The sequence below is a fragment of the Octopus sinensis genome, linkage group LG6, assembly GCF_006345805.1.
Source record: "Octopus sinensis linkage group LG6, ASM634580v1, whole genome shotgun sequence".
NCBI classification, from domain to species: Eukaryota; Metazoa; Mollusca; class Cephalopoda; order Octopoda; family Octopodidae; genus Octopus; species Octopus sinensis.
Window position 1 is genome coordinate 77,250,152 of NC_043002.1, and position 27,522 is coordinate 77,277,673.

The window sequence follows — 27,522 nt, forward strand, 5'->3', positions numbered from 1 at the left end:
TTCATAACACCAGTCACTTTATAGAGTGTACTGGGTGCTTTTTCTGTTGCGCTATTATCCATACTTTTTACATGGCACCAACACCAGTGTTTTTTAAGTTGCACCAGCACTCACAGCAATGTTTTTTACATGGTAACTTGGTTTAAGAATAGATATCAATTCTATTGTAGTTGGTGGGTCTTCTTGAGTACAGCAATGCTCCACATTGTAGATATGCTCCACATATCTCAGTAGCATAAAAGGAAAATCATTCTGTTAGACTAAAAAGCACAAGGTATTTCATTTGATGTACTAGTTTTGTTCACCCCATACTAATATTATATTATATTATATTATATTGTTTGTCCTTCATTGTTAAAGATGACCAAATTTCAGAATTGTTTTGTATGTCTGGTCTGTTCTCGTCTGAACTGGTTTGGTCTGGTCTGATCAGGTCTGGTGAGTTCGTAGGTAGCTTATAAAGTCTATTTGAGCAAAGAATCCTTTCCCACATGTATGAGATGTATGAGAAGGTGCAACATCCAAGGGTACTTGTCACTCAAACTTTGCTGAGTGACTGCTTCCATTCAGCAACCACTGTATATCCTGTATTTATATAATCAGTTCACAGATTTATAGAGGTACTATATTTGACTGAATTGACCTTATTCCATACTTGTACTTATTTTGTCATCCACCTATGCCTAGATATCATCATCATCATCATCTGACGTCTGTCTTCCATGCTGGCATGAGTTGGACAGTTTGACTGAGGTCTGGAGAGCCAGTGGCTGCACCAGGCTCCGATCTGATCTGGCAATGTTTCTACAGCTTGATGCCCTTTCTAATGCCAACCACTCTGAGAGTGTAGTTAGTGCTTTTTATGTGCCACAGGTACAAGAGCCAATCAGGCAGACCTGGCATTGGCCACATTTGGATGGGGATTTTTATGCGCCACTGGCATGGGAGCCAGTCAGGGGGCACTGACATTGACCACTTTCAGATGATACATTTCACATGCCACTGGAATGGAAGCCAGTCAGTGGGCACTGGCATTGACCACGTTCGGATGATGCATTTTATATGCCACTGGAATGGGAGCCACTCAGGGGGCACTGATCACAGCTACGATTTTGGTTTTGGCCAGTACCCCCTGACTGGCTCCTGTTCCAGTGGCATGTAAATACATCATCCAGAAAGATAAATCAATTGCAATAAGATTTGAACTCAGTATATAGAAGACTGGAACTAAATACTAAAAAGTATATATGGTCCTGTATACTACTGTTTATACCATTCTACTATTTTAAATGGGTACTATTTAATTGTTACTTCTTTTACTCTATTCTGTGTTAAGAAAGATCTTTGACAAGGTCTGATCAATAAGTATCCGGATTGTTGCCATAGTAACGAAGTTAAAGCATACAAAGTGAAGCTGCTTAGTAAAGATTGACCTTGAACTCTGTTGTGTATGCACATTAAGTTTTAACATTCTAGCTCATTTCCACTGTTTACAGCAGTACTTGGAAGGAAGGTGTGTAACATGATCGTCACATTGACCATGACAGAGAAAGTTGTTGTGACGATACCTGCTCAGAGGCTTGTGCAAAGTTGCAGAAAGTGTATGGAAAGGAGTGTATGAGCTGCACACAAGAGTATGATGGCCAAAAAACTTTTGATTGTATCAAACGTTCTGGGAGACCCACAACCAGCAGAACTGAGAAAAACATCACAGATGTGCATGCAGCTCTGAGGGAAAATTGTCAAATTACCATCCATAAGTTATCAGAGGATGTGCTGATTAGTTACAGTTCAGTTCACTCCATTATCACTGAAGATTTGGGTATGAGTTGAATGTTTGCCAAGTTTGTGCCAAAACTGCTTTCAGCTGCCGAAAAAGACACTTGGGTTTCAGTTGCACAAGATCTCCTTGATTGTGTTGAGAATGAAGAAAACTTTTTGAAAACTTTGTGTAGGACTCTGAGCAGGAATCACCAAGCTTTTGGCAAAATTTGATGCAGATTCTCTGCTCAACTTTCTCTGTCATGGTCAATGCAATGATCACACGTTACACACCTTCCTTCCAAGCACTGCTGTAAACAGTGGATATGAGCTAGAACATTAAAACTTCGCACACATGCACAGCAGAGTTCAAAGTCAATCTTTGCCAAGTGGCTTCACTCTGCATGCTTTAGCTTCGTTACTATGGCAACAGTTCAGATACATATTGATCAGACCACATATAGGTTGTAGGCCTATTCTTTTCTCATTTAAGATAAACTTTTGATTAGAGTTAGGGTTGCTGTTTTCACATTACCAATTTGTCAAGCATGACACTTTAACTTCTTAACTTCTATCCCTAACCAAATCTCGTGAGACTGTATTACCTTATACAAATTATTTAAGGAAGTATCCTCAAAGCCATTCTTTAATCTCTCGAACATATTTACTAAAGCAAAGGAATTAAAAAGTTTCAAAGCACTTTGTATGGAAGGAGAAATACAAGACTTGTTGAGCTGATTAAATCATTGTTAATACAAGTCCTTACATTAAATATCTCAAAATTGGCTTTCCATTAGAAAAATCTGTTTTTGTTTAAGCGAAACATGATATGCGTAAGCTGATTAAACTTCTAAACATATTATAATGTATGTATGTATGTATGTTGTATGTATGTATGTATGTATGTATGTATGTATGTATGTATCTATATATGTATGTATGTATATATGTACGTACGTACGTATGTACGCATGCATGTATGTACGCATGCATGTATGTATGTATGTATTTATGTACATATGCATGTATGTACACATGTATGTATGTATGTATGTATATATGTATGCATGTATGTATGTACGTATGCATGTATGTATGCATGTGTGTGAGTCTATGTGTGTGTAGATAGGTATGTATGTGTGTTTGTATGTATGTATGTGTGTGTGTGTCTGTATGAGTGTGTGTGTGTGTGTATTCATGTGCACAAGGGTGTATGTTATTTCTTTTTTTTTTTAATTATTTGAATTCTTCCTGTAGAGAAAGAACTGATTTCTAACAAATAAGCAAAGTTCCATCACAAAAATTTTTAAAAAACAGCAATGGTGAAAATTTACATGCCAAATTTCAGAAAAATTTTGCATATTTTTAACTATTTAGCTTGCAGATAGTATTTGCAAAGTATTCGTTAGTTGGTCAATTTCTTTGCCTGAAAATCTCTCCGTTTTGAAATTATTGCTTAGACATTTAGAAACTGTGCTAAATGTATCAATAATTATAGGTATGAATATGAATATATGATCTAGTTAAAGAAATTGTAGGTTTTGAAGCGGTCCATAAATATTCTCTGTCTCAGTGATTTCAAAAGAAATTATCATGTGAGCGGGGTGGCTGACCTCTATCATTCTATAATTGTATATAATCTTATCTTTTCTGTATCCATATACATATGCGTGTGTGTGTGCGTATGTGTGTGTGTGTGCATGTGTGTGTGTGGCGAGGGTGGAGTTGAAACACACACACTAAGTTGATGTGTGTGTATTTGCTGCTTTTATATTAGTATAGATTGAATGTTCCGATCGTGTATTATGCTTGCAAATGCCAAAGGTATAAGTCATTCATCATCATTATTATCATTTGACATCTGGTGTATATGTGCATACACACACACGTGTGCACACACACACACACACACATACACACACATACTTGTGCTTGTGTGTACATACAAATCTGTGTGTGGATGCATGTATGTGTACATGTATACATAGGTATATGTTTGTATATTTACATGTATGTAGACATTCATACATGTGCATTCTGTTCTCAGCATCATGCAGAGAGCTTTCCCTTCACACAATTCCGCAGCAAAATTGGTGCATAAACAAAACGCATGCATGATGCATGTGCAACCGATAATGTTTGCATCACTAGAGCTGCTTTTAATTTGTAATTTATCTTCCTAGTAGTACGATTTTCCCCACTCCTTTTTCAGTTTAAAGGAAGATGAGAGCTGGGGAGATAAAAGTGGTGAGCAGGGTTCCTATATCAAATTAGGCAATGTACAAGAGGGTGCCAAAAAATCCCTGGCTTTAAGAGCATTGCAAAAGCCCTGGTTGAAGCACCAACTTTCTGAGTTAGGGCTTTGAAAAACTGAAGGACTGCTTCAATAAGTGTATGAATCTGGGAGGGAAATATTTTGAATAAAATCATAATTCATTGATCCACCTGTATTTTCTTTTACCCAAAGCCAGGAACGTTTTCACCACGCCCTCGTAATAAAGATTTATTTCTTGTATATGACACGTACAAACATCAATCTCCTTGCTAAAACTGGAAAGATAGATGATATCAAGATTACAAATTTGAACTCACCTACTGGATATTTTGGGGATTTAAAACCTCTCTTAAGTATAAAAATATAAACAAACGTCCTCATACCCACACACACCATATATTAGTGTTTTGAAGTAATTAATGAAAACAATAAGCGAAAAACAAGATTTATAAATGAAAACAATTAGTTGATTGGCAGAAATGACAGGACTGTTAGAGCATGGAACGAAATGCTTTGTGGTGTTTAGTTCCATCCTATTAAGTTCTGAGTTCAAATCCAGTAGAGGTCAACATACCCTTTCATCATTCTGCAATCAATAAAATAGAATACCAGTCAAATACTAAAGGCCAATTTATTCAATTTGATATGGGTGTTTACCAGGCTCTTCAAACAAAAAGCTGTATATAAATCTTCTTAATGTTACTTGTACTTTAAAGTAGATGAAGGTATTGAACCCCAATGGTTACTGTATTGTGGAGTAGTAACCCCAGATATTGTTAGATTTGAAGACATACTGATGGAACAATGTCACATAAATCTTATCATTTGCAGGACATGTGCTTTGTCTGTTCATTGTGCCATTATATCATAGTTTTCTTTATATCATAAGTTTCTTCAGTGTCATAAGATTGCTGTATATTGTAAATTTCTACTATGTCATAAGTTTCCTCTATATCATAAGTTTCTACTGTGACATAAGTTTTCTTCATGATGTAAATTTCCTCTATATCATAAGTTCCCAATATATCATAAGTTATAAATTCCCACCATGTCATAAGTTTTCTCTGCATTATAGGTTTACTCAGACTAAGGTAATAGAATTCTAGTACTTTTTTGAGTACTACAGGCAACATTTTTAAAACCCAAGTACAAATGCAGTCATTAGCATATTTAATTATGTTAATATTGAGATGGATTAGTAGAGTCATTACAGTGTCAAACAAAATATATTACAATATTCAGTTTTGATGCTTTACATAGTAACTCTTTTACTCTTTTACTTGTTTCAGTCATTTGACTGCGGCCATGCTGGAGCACCGCCTTTAGTTGAGCAAATTGACCCCGGGACTTATTCTTTGTAAGCCCAGTACTTATTCTATCGGTCTCTTTTGCCAAACCGCTAAGTGACCCCAGGACGTAAACACACCAGCATCGGTTGTCAAGCAATGCTAGAGGGACAAACATACACACAAACATATACACACACATACATATATACATATACATATATACGACAGGCTTCTTTCAGTTTCCGTCTACCAAATCCACTCACAAGGCTTTGGTCGGCCCAAGGCTATAGCAGAAGACACTTGCCCAAGATGCCATGCAGTGGGACTGAACCCGGAACTATGTGGTTGGTTAGCAAGCTACTTACCACACATCCACTCCTGCGCCTAAAAGTTCAAATCAAACCAAAATCTATTCTGCCTTTCATCCTTGCAAGGTTGATAACATAAATGCCTGTCATTTATTTGACAATACCCCTACCCCAAAGTCTGTAGCCTTACACCAAAGTTAGAAATCCATATTTGTTTCTAAGGGCAACACAAAAGCTCTCTGAACTCAAACAGTCAGTGTCTCTTAATATAAAGCATTAATTCCAACTTTACTTTTACAAGCATTTCCTATAGATCATCAGCATCATCATCATTGTTTAACATCCATTTTCCATGCTAGCACAGGTTGGACGGTTCGACCGAGGTCTGGGAAGCCAGGAGGCTGCACCAGGCTCCAGTCTGATCTGACAGTGTTTCTACAGCTGGATGCCTTTCCTAATGCCAACCACTCCGTGAGTGTAGTGGGTGCTTTTTATGTGTCACCGGCACAAGTGCCAGGTGGGGCTGGCAGCGGCCACGATTTTTTACATGCCACTGGCAGAGAAGCCAGTCAAGACGATGCTGGCATCGGCCATGTTTGGATGGTGCTTTTTATGTGCCACCGGCACAGGTATCACAACTACAATTCCATTTGATAAATTCCTTAAATTGGCACGAAGTAACAGACTGAGTGAATTCATTACTGTATTTATCTGCTAAAAATATTTTATTAATTCTGAAATGATTAGCATGCAAGGTCTTCCTTGATAGGATTTGAACCAAATATTATAAAGCAATTAGTGTGGGTCTTTGTCATTTCTGTCATAAGGATAATTTCTGTATCTCTAACGAGGTTGATTTCTCGCAAAAGCATGATACTTCAAACATAGCAGAAAGAAATTAGGAAAATATGACATTAGTGTCTGCTCCAGGAACAATAAAGTAGTGACAATCAATACTCCAAACCAGGTCACATAAATATTGGTTCAATGAGAATGCACTGTTGCAATAGAAACTTTAATTACTAGAGATATAATATAAACTACTTAACTAATTTGATGTTCAGAAGATACTTACTGACAACATTTTTTAAAGTACTATGTAATCAGAAGTTTCCCATTTCTTGTTATTTTTACAAGTAGTCTTGTATATGAAGTAGAGAGAAAAACACTCCATAAAAATAGATAAATCACTCAATTATGGGTAAGAGTGAAAAATATAGTCGTGACACAAACACAGAAAGTCACTTCATATGAAACTTTGTCTATATCATGTTTTATTTGTGAGTTATAGTAATTTGTTTGAAAAACAAGGAATAACTTTTAGACGTTTATAAACAAAAAAATTCTGAATGCAATGTGTAGATCTAATTCATAGAAAAATCTAGATGAAAGGAAATTCTTAAGAAAATTCTTAAGTTGCTAGAATATATTGACTGAAAATACATCTGGTTTGTTATTTTTATTTCTTTTTACATTTAATCTGTATTTTTATTTATCTGTTTATTTATTTTTTTCATTTTTCTCATTATTTCAAAATTTTATTTCTTTTTTTGTTTGTTCTGATTTCTGTTTCTAGTCTCATCCACACATCACATATCTTCATTCTTTCAGGCATGTAACATTTATGGAGAAGACATGGCTAGCAGAATTTAAATTACACTGAAAATACACATACAAACCAATTAAAATGGCAAGCAGTGGTCCTCCATCTGTTTTGGACAGACGCTCCCCTCATCCAGACAGTAAACTTGTTGTCGATAGGATTACTCGTCGACGAAGTCCCGTACGTGCCAATAAAGGACCATGCAATGATGAAGTACACTCGCGCATCGCACAACCATACCGAACCAGCTTTTCTGCAGTTGTTTCTCTTCCACGTGTACGGAAGACATCAAATGAAGTTCTTGCAGCAAACCTTGCTCTAGAAAGATCTCGTTCTGATCAAGGTAGTGTCAGCTCAAAGAGTTCTCGTCGAGGTATTAGCCCTCGACATGTGAGATATGATGACAACGTACAAGTTAGACATTCAGATACTGAAGACAGTTTAATGACCAGTCTCAGTGGTCAAGAATCTAGTTATAGTCCTCTTGAATCTCCACGAGACAGCTCTGATATATTATCTCCAATTTCTGCAATGTCATCAGAATCAGACAAAAGTTGTCCACAACTAATTGTTCCCTCAACTGGAACACTAACAAATAAACCTATTCACCAAGAAACTTTAAGAGGAATCCGTAAGGGCTGTGAAAACAATACGCTCCACCCAGGGGACAGATTAACCCCAAATAACAGTGTAAGCTTTCTACCCTCTGAATCTTCAGTACATGGTGGAGATTCAGGAGTTAGTACAGATGTTGACAGTCAACGAGAAAAAACCAGCAAATTGAATATAAATAAAGATTATGTTTATGATCGAACTATCAGTTATCGCATGGCAATCCAAGCACAGTATTCTGATGAAGTAAAAAGACTTGCTGAAGCCAAAGTTGTTGAGAAAGCTCCTGAAGAAGAAGCCGAAGTTTCAAATCCTGAACTGAAAAAGAGCGAGGTTTGTGCTCAATCATCTTTACCTTCCTCGCAGTCAAATGACTCCCAAAAATCTACTTCTCAAGGTGCAGAACCTAAACGCAATGATGCACATTTCTTGAGTCATGCCAAGAAATCTCTAAGTACTAGCATGGGAAACTTTTTCCGGCGTCTCTCACCAAATGTGAGGAGGCGAACAAAACATCACAAGAGAAACTCATCAACAGAAGGGAGCGCACAAAGCTTAAACACAAGTGATTCATGTTCTATTGAAAGTGACCCTTCGGGACATCCTGTCCACCGTTCGAATAGCAAGAGCAGGCGATCATTCATGAAATTCTTTGGAAAAATTCATCATCGAAATAAATCTCACAGCTTAAGATCTGTAGGGGATCGCAAACCATCGAAAGATGATTTGGAATGCTCACAGTCTCAAGACATCAAACAGTTTGATCCCTCTACTCAACGGATTCTCAAATCTATTGAACAGAACTCTATGTCAGATAAAACTATTTATCAAAAATTCAAAGCAAAACAACCTTCAAATCACACAGCAGATGCTGGTAACAAAAGTCAGGCTGTAAGGCCACTGCAAGCAACAAGCAAAACATTGAATAACAGTCCTTCTGGAGCAAATCAAAAGAACAAAGAGAATGAACTAAAGGCAATGTCCCTTCCTTTGAAACCATCTCTTGCTGAAGAGAATGAACTCGAAGCCAATGTGAGTCCACAGAGCAATGCTAGCACAGCTGGAGCCGCTTCATCTGTTTACGCAACTTCCTCTCTCTCAGATCAGAACCAGTCTATAGATGATTTTTCATTGGCTGTTCACACACCAGGTAAGTGTAGTGCAATATTTGCAATCTGTGCACCGCAAACTTCTATTCTCACATACTTCTGTTCTCACATACTTCTGTTCTCATAGACTTCTATTCTCACATATTTCTTTTCTTACATACATACATTTTTATTACTCACAACAGTTGTTTTGTTATATACATAAATTATTTTTTCTAAATATCACAGAAAATATTTGAAGTAACAAAGTTTGCTGCTTATCATTTATCTAATTATAATTTATTTCAATCATACAGAGCTGTAAAAATAACCAACTCAGTTGTTGTTGTTGTTGGTTAGCTTGAGCAGACATGATTAAAGAGTATTCCAGCCTTGAACATCCTACATTTTTAGGGACATATAAGATTACATTGTCCAATATGTATTTTGCTTTAGAGGGGATTTCAAAGGATTTAGTGGTTATTTCTAACAGACCAAAGACCATGAAGAGACTTCTTGTTGACTTACAGCCAACTCAGTCCATGATACTAGGTTTTATTACTCTCAATAAGTATCAATAATATACATGAAATTACAGTTTTGTCATAGACAAAAATTAAGCACTTTGCTCTTAGATACAAGGAAACAATGCTACAGGTTTTCCATTTTGTCTTTGAGCAAAACACTTAATAGACATCTTGGTTATCTATTTCTCAGGAATAGTAATCTGTAAAGAGTAATCTTTCATTTGCTTTATGTCTCAGAAACAAGAGTTAAACACTAGCCCTGGGTAGCCTGAGTTAGTTCTTGAAAAGATTAAATATTATCATCATGTTTGTTCACTCTATATATGTGTGTGTATATATATCAAGGCACATGGCTCAGTGGTTAGAGCATCGAGCTTACAATCACAAAGTTGTGAGTTCAAATCCCGGACCAGGCTGCGTGTTGTGTTCTTGAGCAAGACACTTTATTTCACGTTGCTCCAGTTCACTCAGCTGTAGAAATGAGTTGTGACATCACAGCCTTTGCCTTTCCCTTGGATAGCAATGGTGGAATGGAAAGGGGAGGCTGGTATGCAGGGGCGACTGCTGGTCTTCCATAAACAACCTTGCCCAGACTTGTGCCTGGGAGGGTAACTTTCTAGGTGCAATCCTATGGTCAGTCATGACCGAAGGGGTTCTCAGCTCAGCATATATATCTTTATACGTCCACACACACACACACACACACATATATATATATATATATATATATATATATAAGATGGGATAGTTATGGCTGGAATGTCTTTGCTCATAGGTCTGCTTAATCGGAACAACAGCAATTACCGCAACTTTATATTCATATCAAAAGTTCTGCATCTCATCTCAGTTTTTGTTTTCCTAACATTTGGGAACATATTTTAAGGGAGTTGTTTTGTTGGATTTTTATTTTTCTTGTTAGAATATAATTCTTTTTAAAATTTATAGCTATCTAATGGTAATTTAGACCATTTAAAAAAAATATCTATGACTTTTTAACAACTGATGTTTTGAGTGATAAATTTGCTTCCCAAACTAAACACCAGAAACATTGAGATATCATTTAACTTTCTGACAAACATTAATGCAAGTTCAGATTCATACATTCTGTTCATTATTTCATCATTTTGCATCCATTTTTCCATGTTCTCATCCTTGCATTGGTTAAGCTTTTCTTTCAGTTTTTTAAAAAGAATTTTCCATAATTTTATCATTGTCTAACCCATCTGTTAATGCTATTATTATCACCTTTATTTATCATAACAAGCCTGGTAAGAAAATAGATTTATATTTTGGGTATGAATTTTTATGGAATTTTCAACAAAAGTATATTAGTTGGAGTTGTCAGTCCTGAAAAATATTTTAAAGTTGTTATGTCATGTGTGAAGGATATTGAAGTGTTGGTGTCTTTACAAATATTAAAAACAAGAAGAACTACTAAAAAAGTGCTATCAAAGTAATTGCAGATGCTTGATAATCCAGGAATTCTTAATCTTTTTGTCTATACAATGTGATTTCTTCCATTTATTCTTTTATTGAAAAGAAAAAATTTTAGTACTATTGCCAGTGACAATTTACAAAGAAGATAGTAAGTAAATGTGCGAGTCTTCGGTTATACTTTCTAGATCAGCATCACAATATTGCCATCTTGCTGTCTTCAAATTCAATCTGTTAGATAAAAACAAAAGCATGTTGTATAATTAGCTCTCTATTGATGGTCTGTCTCATCTCCTATCAACATTATTTACACTTGACCATTTTTTTTTTAATATCCATATATATTTCTAAAACATTAATTTTGAATTAGAGAAAATTTCTTCTTTACTCATATGAAAACTATTCACTCCAATAACACATTGATATCATACAGCCAGAACTATCCCATTCTTGTTATTTCATTTTTACAAATAGTTGCATATATATGAAATGGAGAGTAAAGATCACTCTATCAGAAAAGAAAAGAAATACCATACAAAGACAGGTCAGAGGCATAGCCATGTTCTAAAGTTAGTGGGAGAAAGCACATAAAAAAAGGTGCCAGGACACATATCAAACAATTTTAACTCACTTCTCTTATATTATACAAAATATTTCATTAGTTATAATGTAAGTAATTGCATTCTACATTCAGTTATTTCATGTTTTCAATAACAATTTGGCAAGTATCACCGCTAGCGGGACTTGCTACCCTGGACTGATGACGGGCAAGAGCCAGAAACATGCATGTCTTCAGGTTGCTAGTCCTAGCTGGTGGGGGTGCTTGCCTCCCCTTTGCAAATATAAGGACACAGGAAATGTGTCAAAGCCGACAGGAAGCGTCGATGCTTCCTAGGGCTAAACAGCGGTGGTGTAATTCCCTCTATGGGACTGTCACGTTATGTTGACATTATACAACCACTCTATCGTTCCACCACTGCTCATGTCTCTTCGAGACATTTAGAAATTCAATATTTCTAATAACAATTTCATTATGGATGAAACTTACAACTCCTGATGTAGGTAACTAAAAACACCAATTGTGAAAAATGTGTTCATAGGGAGTGGTTGCTCTTCTCTCACCCCTATTAGCTATACCACTGGTGAGAGTGAAATAAAATATAGTAGGGATTTGAACTTACAAACCTGCCTTATGTAGAAATCTAATCTGTTTCATGTTTTGTTTGTTCGTCATAAGGGTTTGTTTAAGAGATTGTGAAGGATATACAGCTTATTCTATTAAAGAAACAGGCAACAATTTTAGAAATTTATAAACAATAATTATATATAATTTATAAGGATTAATCTATTTATTTATGTCTAATTATTAATTAACTATATATGATTTATAAATTAACAAGCCTGAAAAGTTGCCTGCTGAAAAACATGGCTGCTTACCTATTGTTATTAATATACAATGCTAAACTACATTATGAATATTGCAAAAGGTCTGAATTTAGAAAACATATTGTCAATGCTTACAGAAGTAGAGGTTCCTTTGTTTGTTTTAATAAGATGAAAAAAAAACATGACATGTAAAGTTTCATTTACAACCGGGGGGGGGGGGGGAGATTTTACCAGAAATAATTTGTAACTATATATATATTGAAGCAAACTGAGCTCTTTCCTGAAGCACTTTTAACTGGAGATATGAACCCCTTTCTAAGAGGTCAATACTCCCACCAGTCACTCATTCACAATTTGTAACAGTATCTGTACAGTAATAAATCTTACTATTTTTATTTCAACTACATGCAAGCTGTCCATTTTCTGCCATATCACTTATCAGCTCTGCAACCCATAACATTCGGGGATTGGAATGTCAACAACTAGTTTGAACAGATCTATAGGTTATCTTGATAGCTGTTTTAACTAGCAACAGTATACCTTATCTGGTGGATAATCGTAAGAAGGATTGTATAAAACATAGAAATCAACTTCATACAATGCTGTTTAGTACTCTAAACCACATTTCAAAGATTTAATCAAATCCACGTCAATTATGATAAATAGGTGTCAAAAGGTGAATTATTGCAATGGTTATGGTTACTGTGTGCATGTATATAGGCTATGTGTGTGCATGTGTAGGTGTGTGAGATAGAGAGCTAGAGAAAGGTTTTGATTGGTATCATATTAAATTCACACAACTCAGAAGAAATACACACACACACACACACATATACTTTTTACTCTTTTACTTGTTTCAGTCATTTAACTGTGGCCATGCTGGAGCACCACCTTTAGTCAAGCAAATCGACACCAGGACTTATTCTTTATAAGCCTAGTACTTATTCTATTGGTCTCTTTTGCCAAACCACTAAGTTACGGGGACATAAGCACACCAGCATCGCTTGTCAAGCGTTGTTGGGGGGACAAGCACAGACAAAAACATATACACACATGTATACATATATATATATATATATATATGTATATACGATGGGCTTCTTTCAGTTTCCATCTACCAAATCCACTCACAAGGCTTTGGTCGGCCCAAGGCTATAGTAGAAGACACTTGCCCAAGGTGCCATGCAGTAGGACTGAACCCAAAACCATGTGGTTGGTAAGCAAGCTACTTACCACACAGACACTCCTATGCCTTGAATATGAAGTGCAATTTATTTGGGAAAAGAATAACATTTATGCATATATTGGCAAAAGCAAATGAGAAAGCAAAACACCTATCTAGGAGATATATAAATATGTGTGTGTGTGTGTGTGTGTGTGTGTATTTTTCTCCGTTTGTTCTAGAGCTCATAGATAGTAAAACTACTCAGTATAGAAGTTACTTAACAATTGTACGGAAGCAGACTAAATTATGAAAATTTACATAGATTTCTAAACATCACAGTAGCAGTTATACATCTACTTGTACACAAAATTTTGATTATACGTACATACATATGTATGTATTGGAGCATTCGGTTTTGTTAGTAGATGCTTTAAGGAGAATGTAGATAAACTGGGATTTTCAGAAAGAGAAACTGACCTGCTGATCTATACATTACAAGTTCAATCTGTGAATAGAACAGTAAAAATATGCAAGACTTTTCTCAAGTTCCAAATGTGAATTTGTCTATGTTAACTACATCCCAAAGATGGAGTCTTGTATCTTTGTTGGAAACCAGCTCCCTCCTCAGTGGAAGATTAATAATAATTAAAAAATAGAAGAGATACATACATACATACATACATACATACATACATACATACTTACATACATACATGCATGCATGCATGCATACATGTATGTATATGTGTGCATGTGTCTCTTTGTCTTGATTGCATGTGATAGTTGTAAGTGGTGTCCCTTGCTTCCAATCTTACATGAAAATATATGTGATCACAGAGAATATTACCATGCTTGGAAGCAGGTGCAAGTTTGTGAAAGGAGAGGCATCCAGCAGTAAAAAAATCTGCCTCAACAAATTTCATTTGACTTCTCACACCTATCTTGCAATATCATTCTAAAAATAAATAATCACATATCCAAAATCTTGAAGTTGCACAATAATGCATGATTAATTCAAGACAATGAGCGAATAATAATAATTTAGTAAAGCAAAATGAATGCTAAAGGTTTAAGATATTAGCTTTGCAACCCTGTGAGCCATTTCAATTCTCACTTGTGGTGTTTTAGATCAAAGTCTTTTTCTACAGCCTCAGATCAACCCTCTCTGTGAGTGTGTGTGAAATCGAACTGTATAGAATTCTATATGATGGGTTGTATCTGTGATTCAAGATTACACCCTTGTCACACACTGCGTCAGGCTCATTCTGTTTAAAGACTTATGATATCACACATGTCTGTGGAATACTCAGCTAGCTATGTGCTAATTCAATGCGTAGGTAATTCAGTTGATCAAACAGCTGAATCCTTATTGTCATAACTGATAGAGATCCATTCATTCAGTTCTTCTCAGACTTTCTGCGGATAATCTGATTTGTGTCAGAGCCATGACTCTTAGTGATTTCTTTTTAAATTATTATAGATGGAACATACAACAGTTACTACCTTATTGGTTCCAGCTTGCAAATACATAACCATAGTTGAGCACTGCTGTTAATAATGTTTGAATTTGGCAAATTGTTTTTTTGCTTTATCTTCATTTTGCTGTTGTACAATTTATTAATTGTTGAGATACACCTTGGCCTTTATATTCTTCATCATTAGAATTATTAAATAGTTTCTTTTTTTATATTAAAACAATTCAGTTAGTTTGCCTCACTTCCATAAGATATAACAGTTTTCTTTATGGAGCTGATTCAATGAGAAATGCTTCACAGCAGCCTCTTATCCTACTAAAAGCAACAGCTAAATCTACCTGAAATCCTACCCCAACCATCTTTAGGGGAAATGAACACATTAAACAGTGCTATCCTGGATGTACTATGCCAAGATAGAAGACAGGATGATTATGACTTGAAGACCAATCAAACTTAATGCTTAAAAAAATGAAGGACATATTGATAATGTAGTCCTATGCCTGATTAAAAAAAAAGAAGAAAAAAACTGTTTGTTCAATCAGTATTAGCCAGGGGCTAAACAAGCACAACATAACACACTACCAAACAACATACCAGTCTACACCAATGAGAATACCACAAATTTTGGAACAATAATCAATCATTAAAGAAATGCACTTAGTAAAAAAAATCAATATTCTTTAGAGATCAATTTATTTTCATAGATTTTATTTTATTTTTCAAATCTCTGTATTTTTGTGTAAGAAATATTTATGCATTTTAATTCAGAATATATTTTTTGACTTCACAAAAGTTATGTAGTTTCTTTCTTAATTCAGTCTCAACACATGTGATAATGTGAAGCCTTGATTTTTTTCTATATTAACGAAGAATATTATTCAAATAAACCAGCATGGGCCACATCAACCAGTAAAAGAGTTTTAAAAACTTTATCCCAAGAACATGATTAGCAAAGTTGGAAAGCTACTTCATAAAATATAACAGCTTCAAAATTACGATAAAAAATATTTTTATTATATGTAATGAAAATCACAAGAAACTGAATGTGAAAATACAAGTTTTCTTATACTTCATTTTAGTTAAGCAATAATGTATGTTCTAAAAGAGAATACTTGACATTGTCAATTACTTTTCCACATTCAGCTCCCTAAAAATAGTATTTTGGTTTTCTAAGGTGTTAGGTTTCCTATTATTATCATTGAATGCAATGCCTCTTACAACAGGGTTCTTTTCTTGTATTTCTTCCTCTGTTAAGTGTTTACCTTTCAAGATTACTTATATGGAGATAGGTTGAGAGAGAGAGAGAGCGAACAAGGGGGCTTCAAAGCTGTTTTGTCTGAGTTACAAACAAAATAATCTCACAACAGTTTTTCACAGTCAAGTACATCATTAACTAAGGTAAATCTTCTAGACTCTTCTTGCAATTTACATTCACCCACACATTTCACAACCTTCCTAAAAGTATTTCCTTTTACCAATATACAATTATATTTCACTCTTACAAACTCCACATGTGGGAGGGAAAAAAAGAATGAAAGAAAAAAGCCATACCCTTAGCTTTATACTTTCCTAAGTTAAAAAATAACAGGATTTTCTTCAGCTACATAGGACCAGGCTTGATGTCTGTCACATGTAAAAGCTATTTGTTCATTTGTTATTTAAGTGATCTCTATGAAAAGTAACCAATCCATCAACTCCTCTTTGTTATGGGTCACAACACACAGTAAGCACTAGACTTGGTTGTACCCAATAAGCTTTAACCTTACACACAACAGTATCAGTTTATAAATACATAATTCTAACTTACCCGTGTAGTATTCCCCTCAACTTATTTATAAGTTTAATATGAAAGGAGTTTGTAAGTTATAACATTAAATTTGTTTTAAAAAAAGATGCAAATACAGGACATGAAAAATCATATCAAATATTTTTTATCTGTATTCTTTGATTAGTTTCCTGTGTTTCATAAAACAGTCCTTTCTGTGTGAAAGAGGGGTTGTAGGTGTATATATTTGTGTGCATGTGTATTCACGTACATGCATACATAGATACATGCAGCTCATTACATACATATATACATACATATCTACACACACACACAGAGACAAACACACACACAAACACATGTACATATGTGCCAATCTTTGTCAAAAGCAGCACTGTATATTATGACAACAGATATCAATCGCATGCTTAAGTTGCTCATTTTTACTGTCTATATATATTTTCATAAATCTTTGTTTTTGACTTTGAAAGCGAGGTGTGATAACTATTAGTTGGACACAGAAGAAAAACATTTCCAGTAGGATCACCTTGAATATCAAAAATGCATGCGTATGAGTGGGTGTGTATGTGATGGGGTGATGGTGAAGGCTAGAGAGAGAACTAATCAAATTTTAGCGTTTTCAGATAAAACCAACTTGTCACTTAGTCCTCAGTACCTATCCACATAAACAGTTATTTTGTCAATTTATGTAACATTGTTTTTATTGGCTGACAAGTCAGAAAAAACAAAAGTTCATGTTATGAAAGCTTCAAATTTATGCTACTAACAACAAATTTTTAGAGGCCATTCACAGCAACTGGTTATTGGTTAATGACTATAATTGCTTATTTTGAACTAAAAATAATTACTTAGTTTTTAATTATATTGAAATGTTATATAACTAATAACATTTCAAGCAAGAATTAAGTGAATGGTGTTTCAATTCTTGTTTATATATAAGGTGACACGTGGTTGAGAGGTTTACCTCAGATTCAGTCCCACTGTGGGGCCAGCCAAAGCCTTGTGGATGGATTCAATAGAGAGAAACTGAAAGAAACCCATCATATATATATATATAATATATATATATATATATATATATATATATATATATAGGTGCAGGCGTGGCTGTGTGGTTAGAAACTTGCTTCCCAAATACATGGTTCCAGGTTCAGTCCCACTGCATGGCACCTTGGGCAAATGTCTTCTACTACAGCCTCGGGCCAACCAAAGTCTTGTGGGTGGATCTGGTAGTTAGAAACTAAAAAAGGTCATTGTATATATATATATATATATATATATATATATATATATATATGTGTATGTATATACGTATATATATATGTATGTATGTATGTGTGTGTGTGTGTGATTTTTTGCCTGTGTTTGTCCTCCTACCATCGCTTGACAACTATTGTTGGTGTGTTTATGTCAAGAGACCATTAGAATAAGTACTAGGTTTATGAGGAATAAGTCCTGGGATCAGTTTCTTCTGTGCTCCAACATGGCCACAGTCAAATGACTAAAACAAGAATTCATTAGAATTTAGGTATATAAACAAGTAGGATGAGCAATTTGGAAATAAGTAGATTTGGACTAGTTGCCCTTCGTCTTTCTGACCCACTGTCCCAATAAATTCAATTGTACTTTCTCAAAATTTCACTTGTTCCACCACGGTTGTTGGCAAACTGGTCACCTTCCATTTTTGCCTTACCTGATGATGGCAGATTTTTGCTATGATGTAGTCTAAAAACGCATCAATAAAATGCAACCTTAATTGTGTTCTTCTTTTATACATACGTATATATGCATGTGTGGAGGCGTGTGGCTTAGTGGTTAGGGTGTAAGCATCATGATCATAAGATTGTGGTTTTGATTCCCGGATCAGGCGACACGTTGTGCTCTTGAGCAAAACACTTCATTTGACGTTGCTCCAGTCCACTCAGCTGGCAAAAACGAGTAATGCTGCGATGGACTGGCGTCTAGCTGGGGAATACGTACACCATTGAAACCAGGAAACCAGGCCCATGAGCCTGGCTAGGCTTTAAAAGGATGCATTTATTTTATTTTATATATGCATGTATATACTGCATGTGTGCAAGTGTGTGTGTTTGTGTCCCTTTGTCTTGACATTGTATGATAGTTCTGAGTGTCACTGTCATACAAGCAGTGTCATTCATCTCCAATATTCTGTGAAAACATATCTAGCCAGGTGGCAATATTACCTTGGTTGGAATCAAGTGAAGCTGGAATCAGAATTGGCATCTGGCTGTAAAAAATTCCCTAAATAAACTCTGTCCAGTCCATACAAACATGGAGAAGTGAATGTTAAAGCAATGATGAAATGATGATATAAATGAAAATTCACTCATCTGTGAAGTATCTGTTTAGTAAGTAAGTAAAGCATTTATCTCAAAGACAAGACAGCACAAACCATAAAGCTGTTAACAATAATTTATTCTTTCTTCTACAAATCTGATTAATACTAATAATAGTGTAATAGTTGCAGACAATATGTTGTGTCATGTGAATAAGTGAAGAACAATATTTATTGCTGTTGAGATGGCCATTTTATTTATATGATTATTATGCAGCCTATTCTCATAAATCTCTTAGTCCAACAGGTGAAAACAATAGGCTGAGGACTTGTAGCAAATTATGGATTAAGTTTCAAATCTTGACTTAGACATTTGGTAGCTGTTTGCTATGATAGTAGTGATGATGATGGTGTTGATGTTGATACTGCTACAGCTTTTACTACTAAAGTTAACATTTCTTCTTTGTACTATGCACAACTAGTCAATACCCATGAGAAACTATGGCTTGATAACATTGTTTTAGGTTCCTATGTAATCACAAGCAGACATAGACACTCTCCGGGGTAGGGGAAGGCTTCACTATTGACCCAACAGAACATTGAGGATGTGACAGAGAGAAAGAGGGTGGGGAGAAGGCCACACCAACACCCAGCTGGTACTCATCACAGCTGAGTAGACTGAAGAGAGAAAACAGACATCATTGACTAAAAGGAAATACATTAATTCATATGAAGTGAACAGATACAGGAAGTATTTTGCTTGTCAGGTAAAGAACAGTACCACCATGACTGCAAGTTCAAATATAATTGTCTTCTTTTTTTTCTCCCTTCAAATATTTTAAGAAGGAAACAATTCTGAGAATAAACAAAGTGAAGAAGGTTGTTGAAAGAACATAAGTTGATTAATGTGTGGCTTTCTCTTGTGGGTTTCTAATTATATAGAAAAAAAACTTATAGAAAGGAAGGGCTCTGAATATGGATTATTTACAGGTAATATATAAAATATACACTACACAAGTTCTCTAGTTGTTTGTTATGTATGAACCAAACAGAAATAATTCATGTAGTAATAACTATATATATATATATATATATATATATATATACACACATGAAAGAAGTAAATAGACACCCTTATAATCATTAAAATTTATTTAAATCTGAAATTATACATTCAAATTATTTGTTAGTTGTTATGTGAACATTTAATATTTAGTAGACATGCTCTTTGCATTTTTCAAAAGTTTGGAAGGAGTCCTTTCTGCAATATGGACACATATTTATTTGAGTCTATCTTTCCCTCACATTCCACCAGCTCTGATCAACTATTGCTCCAAATTGTTTCCCAGACCATCACAGAATAGCTGCTGTGTTTCATTGCTGGTTGCAATCTTTTCACATCAAATTCTTGATCACAGAGTCTCCAGACCCACACTCAACCACTGTTAGGAAATACAGCAAATCTGGATTCATCAGAGAATATGACAGTGTCCCAAAATGCTAATGGCTTCTCCACCATCTCACTGGCCCAATCTTTTCTCCACTTCATATTGGCTGGTCAAAGATGTGGCTTTCTTCTTCCTGCTCTGCCATAGTAACCAAGTTTGTGGAGATACCTGACAGCTGTTCTGGGACTGACATCAACTTGCTCTGCTTTGTCAGAGGTCTTGCAACGAGGATTATCTTCCACACTTCTCTTAGCAAAGAGAAGGGTCCTGTCAGAGGGCCCTGGTTGATCTGGACAAGGTGGTGTGGACACCTTCTCCTCTCTGGTGAATTGCGCAATCACTCTTATTAACTGTAGAAAGCAGGATCCCAAGGTTTTCTGCGACTTTACGCTGACTATATCCACTTTCAGAATGACCCACAATACAGCCTCTTTGAAATTCAGACAGTTCCAAGGGTTTTTTTTTTTGTACATGGTATGATTAAACAGTCACATATAGAATCTGAAACCTTAAAATGTCAATTAATAAGAAATATAAACCTTTACAAGTTAGAATAAACAGAAAACGATGTTTTATGGGGTGTCTATTTACTTCTAACATGTGTGTGTGTGTGTGTGTGTATATATACATGCAGAGCTAGCAAGAGAACTTCTTTTATATAGTCATTTGATCTGCTAAGACTAACAGCTACATCTTAACACACCCTGAGTAACAGTAGTAGTTGGGATGATATAGTGTGTGAGTGTGTGTGTGAGTATTTATCCCCCACCCTTGCTTGACAACTGGTATTGGTATGTTTACATCCTATAAACTGGAAGTTTCAGTCGTTAGACTGTGGCCATGCGGGGGCATTGCCGTGAATTTTAGTCAACTGAATCAATCCCAGTACTTCTTTTTTAAGCCTGGTTTTCATTCTATCAGTTTATTTTGCCAAACCACTAAGTTACAGTAACATAAACACACCAAGTAATGATAGGAGACTAACACAGGCACACACATATGATAGGCTTCTTTCAGTTTCATATACATACATACATATATATATATACATATATATATATATATATATATATATATATATATATATATATATATATATATATATATAAGGGTGACTTAATCCTCCCAATGGCCTACTTTGTTATATATATATGTGTATATATATATATATATATATATATATATATATATATATATATAGGTCACTGGAGAGATTAAGTCACCATCTATGTTATTTCTATATACACACACATTACAAGGAAGATAAAATCACCACCTATTGTTATTATTATTATTGTTATTATTATTATTATTATTATTATTATTATTATTATTAGCATCATCATCGTCGCCATGAAATATTCTTTTCACAGAAGACAGAATAACAAAGCAGAGATGAACCCATCAATCTAGTATAATGACACTCAATTAGTATTATTAGCTATTTAATCTAAAACACATCAGTGTAACAAGAATAGTCTGAATGAATTAAAATATACATCCTCAAGTAGATTTATCAACAGAATTAATCTTCTTAAACCACATCATTTAAATATGTCATACATATGGCTGGAATTTAATGATGTTTGCTGTGAGTAAATTGGTCAAATAGTTTATTTTAGTCATCACATGATAATCAAGATTCTCTCTCTCTCTCTCTCTGTATAACAAATGATTGATTAAGGGATTAATAAGGCATAGATTTCATACCTTGTTGGGTGTTCATATTTGCCCTCGTTTTACCTCAAGATCAAGAGTACTTTGAATAATTCAATTGACTGACTGAATCGTTGTCATCCATACATACAGGCTTGTCCTTTACCGATGTCAGTGTCACATAAAATGCACTCATAATGGTGCTGCATTAACACACCCATACTGGTGGCACATAAAAAAAGCACCCAGTGCACTCCGTAAAGTGGTTGGCATTAGGAAGGGTGTCCAGCCATAGAAACCATACCACAACAGAAAATTGGAGTCTGGACAGCTCCCCAGTTGGCCAGCCCCATGTCAAACCGTCCAACCCATACCAGCATGGAAAACGGACATTAGATAATGAGGATGATGATGATTTTGAGGTGAGATTCTATAAACTCCCCATAAACTTTATTTAGGGATTTAAAAATATATATATATAGGCGCAGGAGTGGCTGTGTGGTAAGTAGCTCGCTTACCAACCACATGGTTCCAGGTTCAATCCCACTGCGTGGCGCCTTGGGCAAGTGTCTTCTTCTATAGCCTCGGGCTCACCAAAACCTTGTGAGTGGATTTTGGTAAACGGAAACTGAAAGATGGAATTTGTTTAGGTAGATTTTCTATGGCCAGATGCCCTTTCTGTTTCCAACCCTTATCTGCTTCCAAGTAAGGTAATATTTTCCTTGGCCAGATATGTGTGTGTGTGTGTTTACTCTTGTATAGATAGCATATTTTGGTTATAATTGATGGTCATTGTCATACAAGCAATGTTGTTTGTTTACATTCTTCCAAGAAAAAAAATGTCTTGTTAAGAGAAAATATTACCTGAGTCAGAAATAGGTGAAGATTTTAACAAGAACGGTGTCCAGCCGTAGAAAATCTACCTCAACAAATTCTGTCTAACCCATGCAAGCATGGAAAAGTGTTTGTTAAATTCTTTATTCTTTTACACATTTCAGTCCTGCTAGAACAGTATGATGATGCTGATGATATAATCTGATGTTAGAGAGAATAAGGAGATGAGAACTAACTAGAATTCAAAATAAATTTTCAAATAATGCCAAAGAGAACAGTGTAAATAGATATTTTGGAGCCACAGTCTAAGAATGGTGACATATTTTCATACAATTTGTAAAGATTGTTATAAGGAAGAGAAGAATGGAGTATAGGATATCCTTTAATAAAATTTTAAATAGATTTGTTTCTTTGTTAGTGTGCAGAAGAAAAATGCCACTAACCCAAGGCTCTCATTTAGAATCTCTTAGGTGTGTTGGGGATATTTGGGTAAAGTTGGGGGAAGGCTATTGTTTATAGAGAAGTTGCTAATGCAATTCATGTGTATATTTATGTATATGAATCTTTGAAACCAATGCATTATATACACTAAAACTTTTCAGAAGTTAATTCTGTAATGTGGCTACTAATTATGAACAATATATGAAGAGTATTGAAAAATGTAGAAGCACACATTTTGTAATGCAGTTCTTGTTAACCCTTTAGCATTCAGATTATTCTGCAAAATGTAACGGTTATCTATTTACATTGTTTTTTAATTAATTGTGCATTATCTAATAGCTTTGAAATTTCGATGATGTTATTCAGTAGTTCAGAATGACATTGTAGGGTAGGTGTGAGAGATGTGATCTGGCTGATTTGAGTGGGAAACAGGTAGACTATTTCGGCCAGATACAGTCAGTTTAAATGCTAAAGGGTTAAATTATTTATCTTTTAGTTTTTACTTGTTTCAGTCACATGACTGCAGCCATGCTCGCCCACCTCTTTGGAAGGTTTTTTAGTAGAACACATCAACCCTAAGACATGTTTTTTTAAGCCTAGTACTTATTCTATTGGTTTCTTTTCACCAAACCACAAAGTTACGGGGACATAAACACACCAACACCATTTGTCACGCAGTGGTGTAGACAAACACTGACACAAACACACACACACACACAAATACAACAGGCTTCTTTCAGTTTCCGTCAACCAAATCCACTTGCAAGACTTTGGTTGGCCTGAGGCTATAGTAGAAGACTCTTTCCTGAGGTGCCACACAGTAGGACTGAACCTGGAACCACGTGGTTGGGAAGCAAGCTTCTTACCACACAGTAGGTCATTTATCTTTTTAAGTAATTTTATTCTCTTAGTGGTTTGTGTGCCACCATCCTTGTCCTCATTCTTGCCATCCGACATTAGACACTGTGATTTGAGTGTCCATTCTGACATTTCATAATCTACAGAAATGAGGGAGTTCATTTTTTCCCTTTGATCTTTTCATTTATTTATTTATTTATTTATTTATTTGCTGAATGAATAATATATCAAAAGTTTTGTGTGTGGTGGTGGTAGCATAAGTGAGGAAATCCTTTTCTCTCCTTTAAGCTATTTGAGTATTAAGTATGGAACTTAGCTCTCTTCACCATGTTATATGCTGAGTAAACTATGGGTTATTCCAACAAATGAAGCCAGTTGCATAAAATACAAAATGCAATGATTGTACTTTTACATAAACAAGTACATACGAAACAATTTCTTTCAGGTGTTGAAGAGTATAATAATAATTAGAAATACTAAATACATTCAAATAATGACCATATTTATACACTATATAGACTACAAGAATATGACCATCATCATCATCATCATCATCATTTAATAAATGTTTTCTATGCTGGCATGAGCTGGATGGCTTTACAGGAGCTGGTGAGGCCAGGGCCCACATCAGGTTCCTTAGTTTGTTCTGGCTTGGTTTCTACAGCCAGATGCCCTTCTTAACACCAACCTCTTTACAGAGTGTACTGGGTGCTTTCTACGTGGCACCATCACCATTACTTTTTACGTAGCACTAGCACCAGTGCTTTTTACATAGCACTATCATCATTCCTTTTTACATGGTACCAGTACCAGTGCTGTTTATGTGGCACCAGCACCAGTGTTTTTACATAGCACCAGCACCAGTGTTTTTTACATGGCACCATCACTAATACTTTTTACATGGGTAGACAGGTCCTCTTGAGTACAGCAATGTACTATATATCTCAGTCCTTTGTCATCTCCTTTGTGAGGTATAAACCAAATTTTTTAATGGTCAAACAGTACTTTTTTCTCCTTCAGCTCAGTGTTATAAAGATAGCTTTTGAATATCATTTTCATTATATAATAAAGATCCACATTTTGGATTCATTCTCCTCAACTAGTCAATCTTACAAAACCCCCAATCTTACAAAACCCCCACCAATATCAAGACATACAACAGCTACTGCATTATATCCAACATAACATATGGCTTTTGGTTCAGAAAATGCCAATTTGAGTTTCATCAGTCACTCTCAACTTTCAGAATCATTTTTAACGACCTGCCAGAGGTTAAATTCTCATTTTCCTTAGCTTCCATTCAAAATTCTTTCTTTACTTTGCATGCAATTGTCAGACTGTGTAACAATCAGTCTTTTTGTCTGTCCATGCAAGCACATACCATTGTCCTTTGTGTTCTGAATTCTAGTTTTCTTCCCAGCATTAATTCTCTTTCTTTCACCCTCCGTCCTCCCACCCCCTCACACACACACACACACACCTCCTGTAACAGTTCCTTGCATTAACAAATATACACAGCTTTAGTGATATTAATAAGCAATGAAAATCATTTCATCCAGTCTCATGCTAAATAATTGTATTTGCATGTGGACAAGAGTAAGAGACAGACAGACAGACAGTGTGTGGTGGTGGTGGTGGTGGTGGTATATATGAGTTTCTTTGTGTATTCTCTCCACCTCTTTCTTTCCCTTTCTCTCCATGTTTATTATGCATCATCATCATCATCATCATCATCATCACGTGTCTGTGTGCTTTATCTAGCATATTGAGCATCATCATAATAGCTTATTGGTTTCTTCTCTTGGGGGTATTTTTGTAGCATCATCACCGCCATCACCATCATCGTTTATTGACGCTAGTTTAAGAATGGATATGGTGCCTTAATGATGATGATTATGACAATGATGATGATTATGACAATGATGATGATGATCTATCAACATATATATCATTGTTGTTTTTCAACTTTATATTTTTTTTTGCTTTTTTGTTCTCTCTCTCTATATATATACATGCCTCTATCTTGATTCACTATAATTCACAATTCTCCAGACTATTAGCTTCTTCTTAATTCTACATTTACTTTGGTTTACCACAACTCCATTCCACTTTGAGCCACTTTACATCTACCCTGTTTCTAATCTACTCATTGCATCTTAATATGCAATTTCAATCAAATCTAAAGTAAGGAATTTCTGGTATCACTAGTTTCTCACTTTTATCAGCTCATCTGAATAAGTAAGGCAGTGTACATATTCTATAGCATATTTTTAAATGATAAAAACTAACATAGATCCTATGAAAACAGGAAGTATAAGGTGTTTTATAGCTAAAAAAAAATCTGTGATTATATTAAAAGATATTAAATTATTCATTTATTGAGAGAGGTGAAGAGAGGAAGAGAGGGAGGGAGGCAGGGAGGAGGAGGAAGAAAGTGGGAGAGAGGCAGAGAGAGGGAGGGAAGCAGGCAGGGAGAGGGAGGCAGGCAGAGGGAAAGAGAGGGAGGCAGAGAGAAAGGGAGGGAGGGAGGCGGAGAGAAAGGGAGGGAGGCAGAGAGAAGGAGGAAAGAGAAAGGGAGAGGCACTGAGAAAGTCAGGGGAAAGGCATGAGAAAGAGTTTTCATTGTCATCATCATCATTATCATCATTTTAATGCCCACTTTTCCATGCTTGCATGAGTTGGACGGAGTTTATTGGCTGCAGCTTTTCTATGGTTGGATGGATGCCCTTCCTGTTGCCAACCCTCACCTGTTTCCAGGAAAGGTAACATTCTCTTAAAGCCAGACATGTTTTCACAAAATATTTGAAATGAATGACACTGCTTTTCAGTTTCCGTTTACCAAATACACTTACAAGGCTTTGGTCAGCTGGGAGTATAGTAGACAACATTTAACCAAGGTTCTACACAACCATGTCTGCATACACCCGCACACATGCATGAACCCACTCACACATGCATACAGGTGGTTAAAGTCCTGATATAGTAGACATCCCAAGAAAAAGACATGAACATATCAACATTCAATAACAAATTGTAGATACACAGGATTGGATATACACAGGATTGCACCTAAAGACTTACGGTCATGGATCTACACAGGATTGCACCTAAGGACTCATTCTCTGGTTTCTATAACTTCAAAAAGTTGAACTATGAAGTTTTATGCTTCTTTTTCCTTCTCTCTTTCCATCTCCTTATTCTTTTATTCCCTTCCTCTATGTTGTCATCTTATTGATATATACCATTCTCATTTTCCATATTTTTCCCCCTATTTTGTCAC

At 35.4% G+C, this 27,522-nt stretch overlaps 1 protein-coding gene across 6 annotated transcripts in view; it reads left to right on the forward strand.

The window, feature by feature from the left end:
- The window catches only part of LOC115213367 (disks large-associated protein 1), a 443,386-nt gene that overhangs the window by 313,331 nt on the left and 102,533 nt on the right, over positions 1-27,522 (forward strand). For all 6 annotated transcript variants that reach the window (XM_029782310.2, XM_029782311.2, XM_029782309.2 and 3 more), the window contains one exon: positions 7,245-8,998. In XM_029782310.2, the coding sequence (XP_029638170.1) occupies positions 7,321-8,998 (1,678 nt within the window). In that variant the 5' untranslated portion in view covers positions 7,245-7,320. The remainder of the gene's footprint in view (positions 1-7,244; positions 8,999-27,522) is intronic.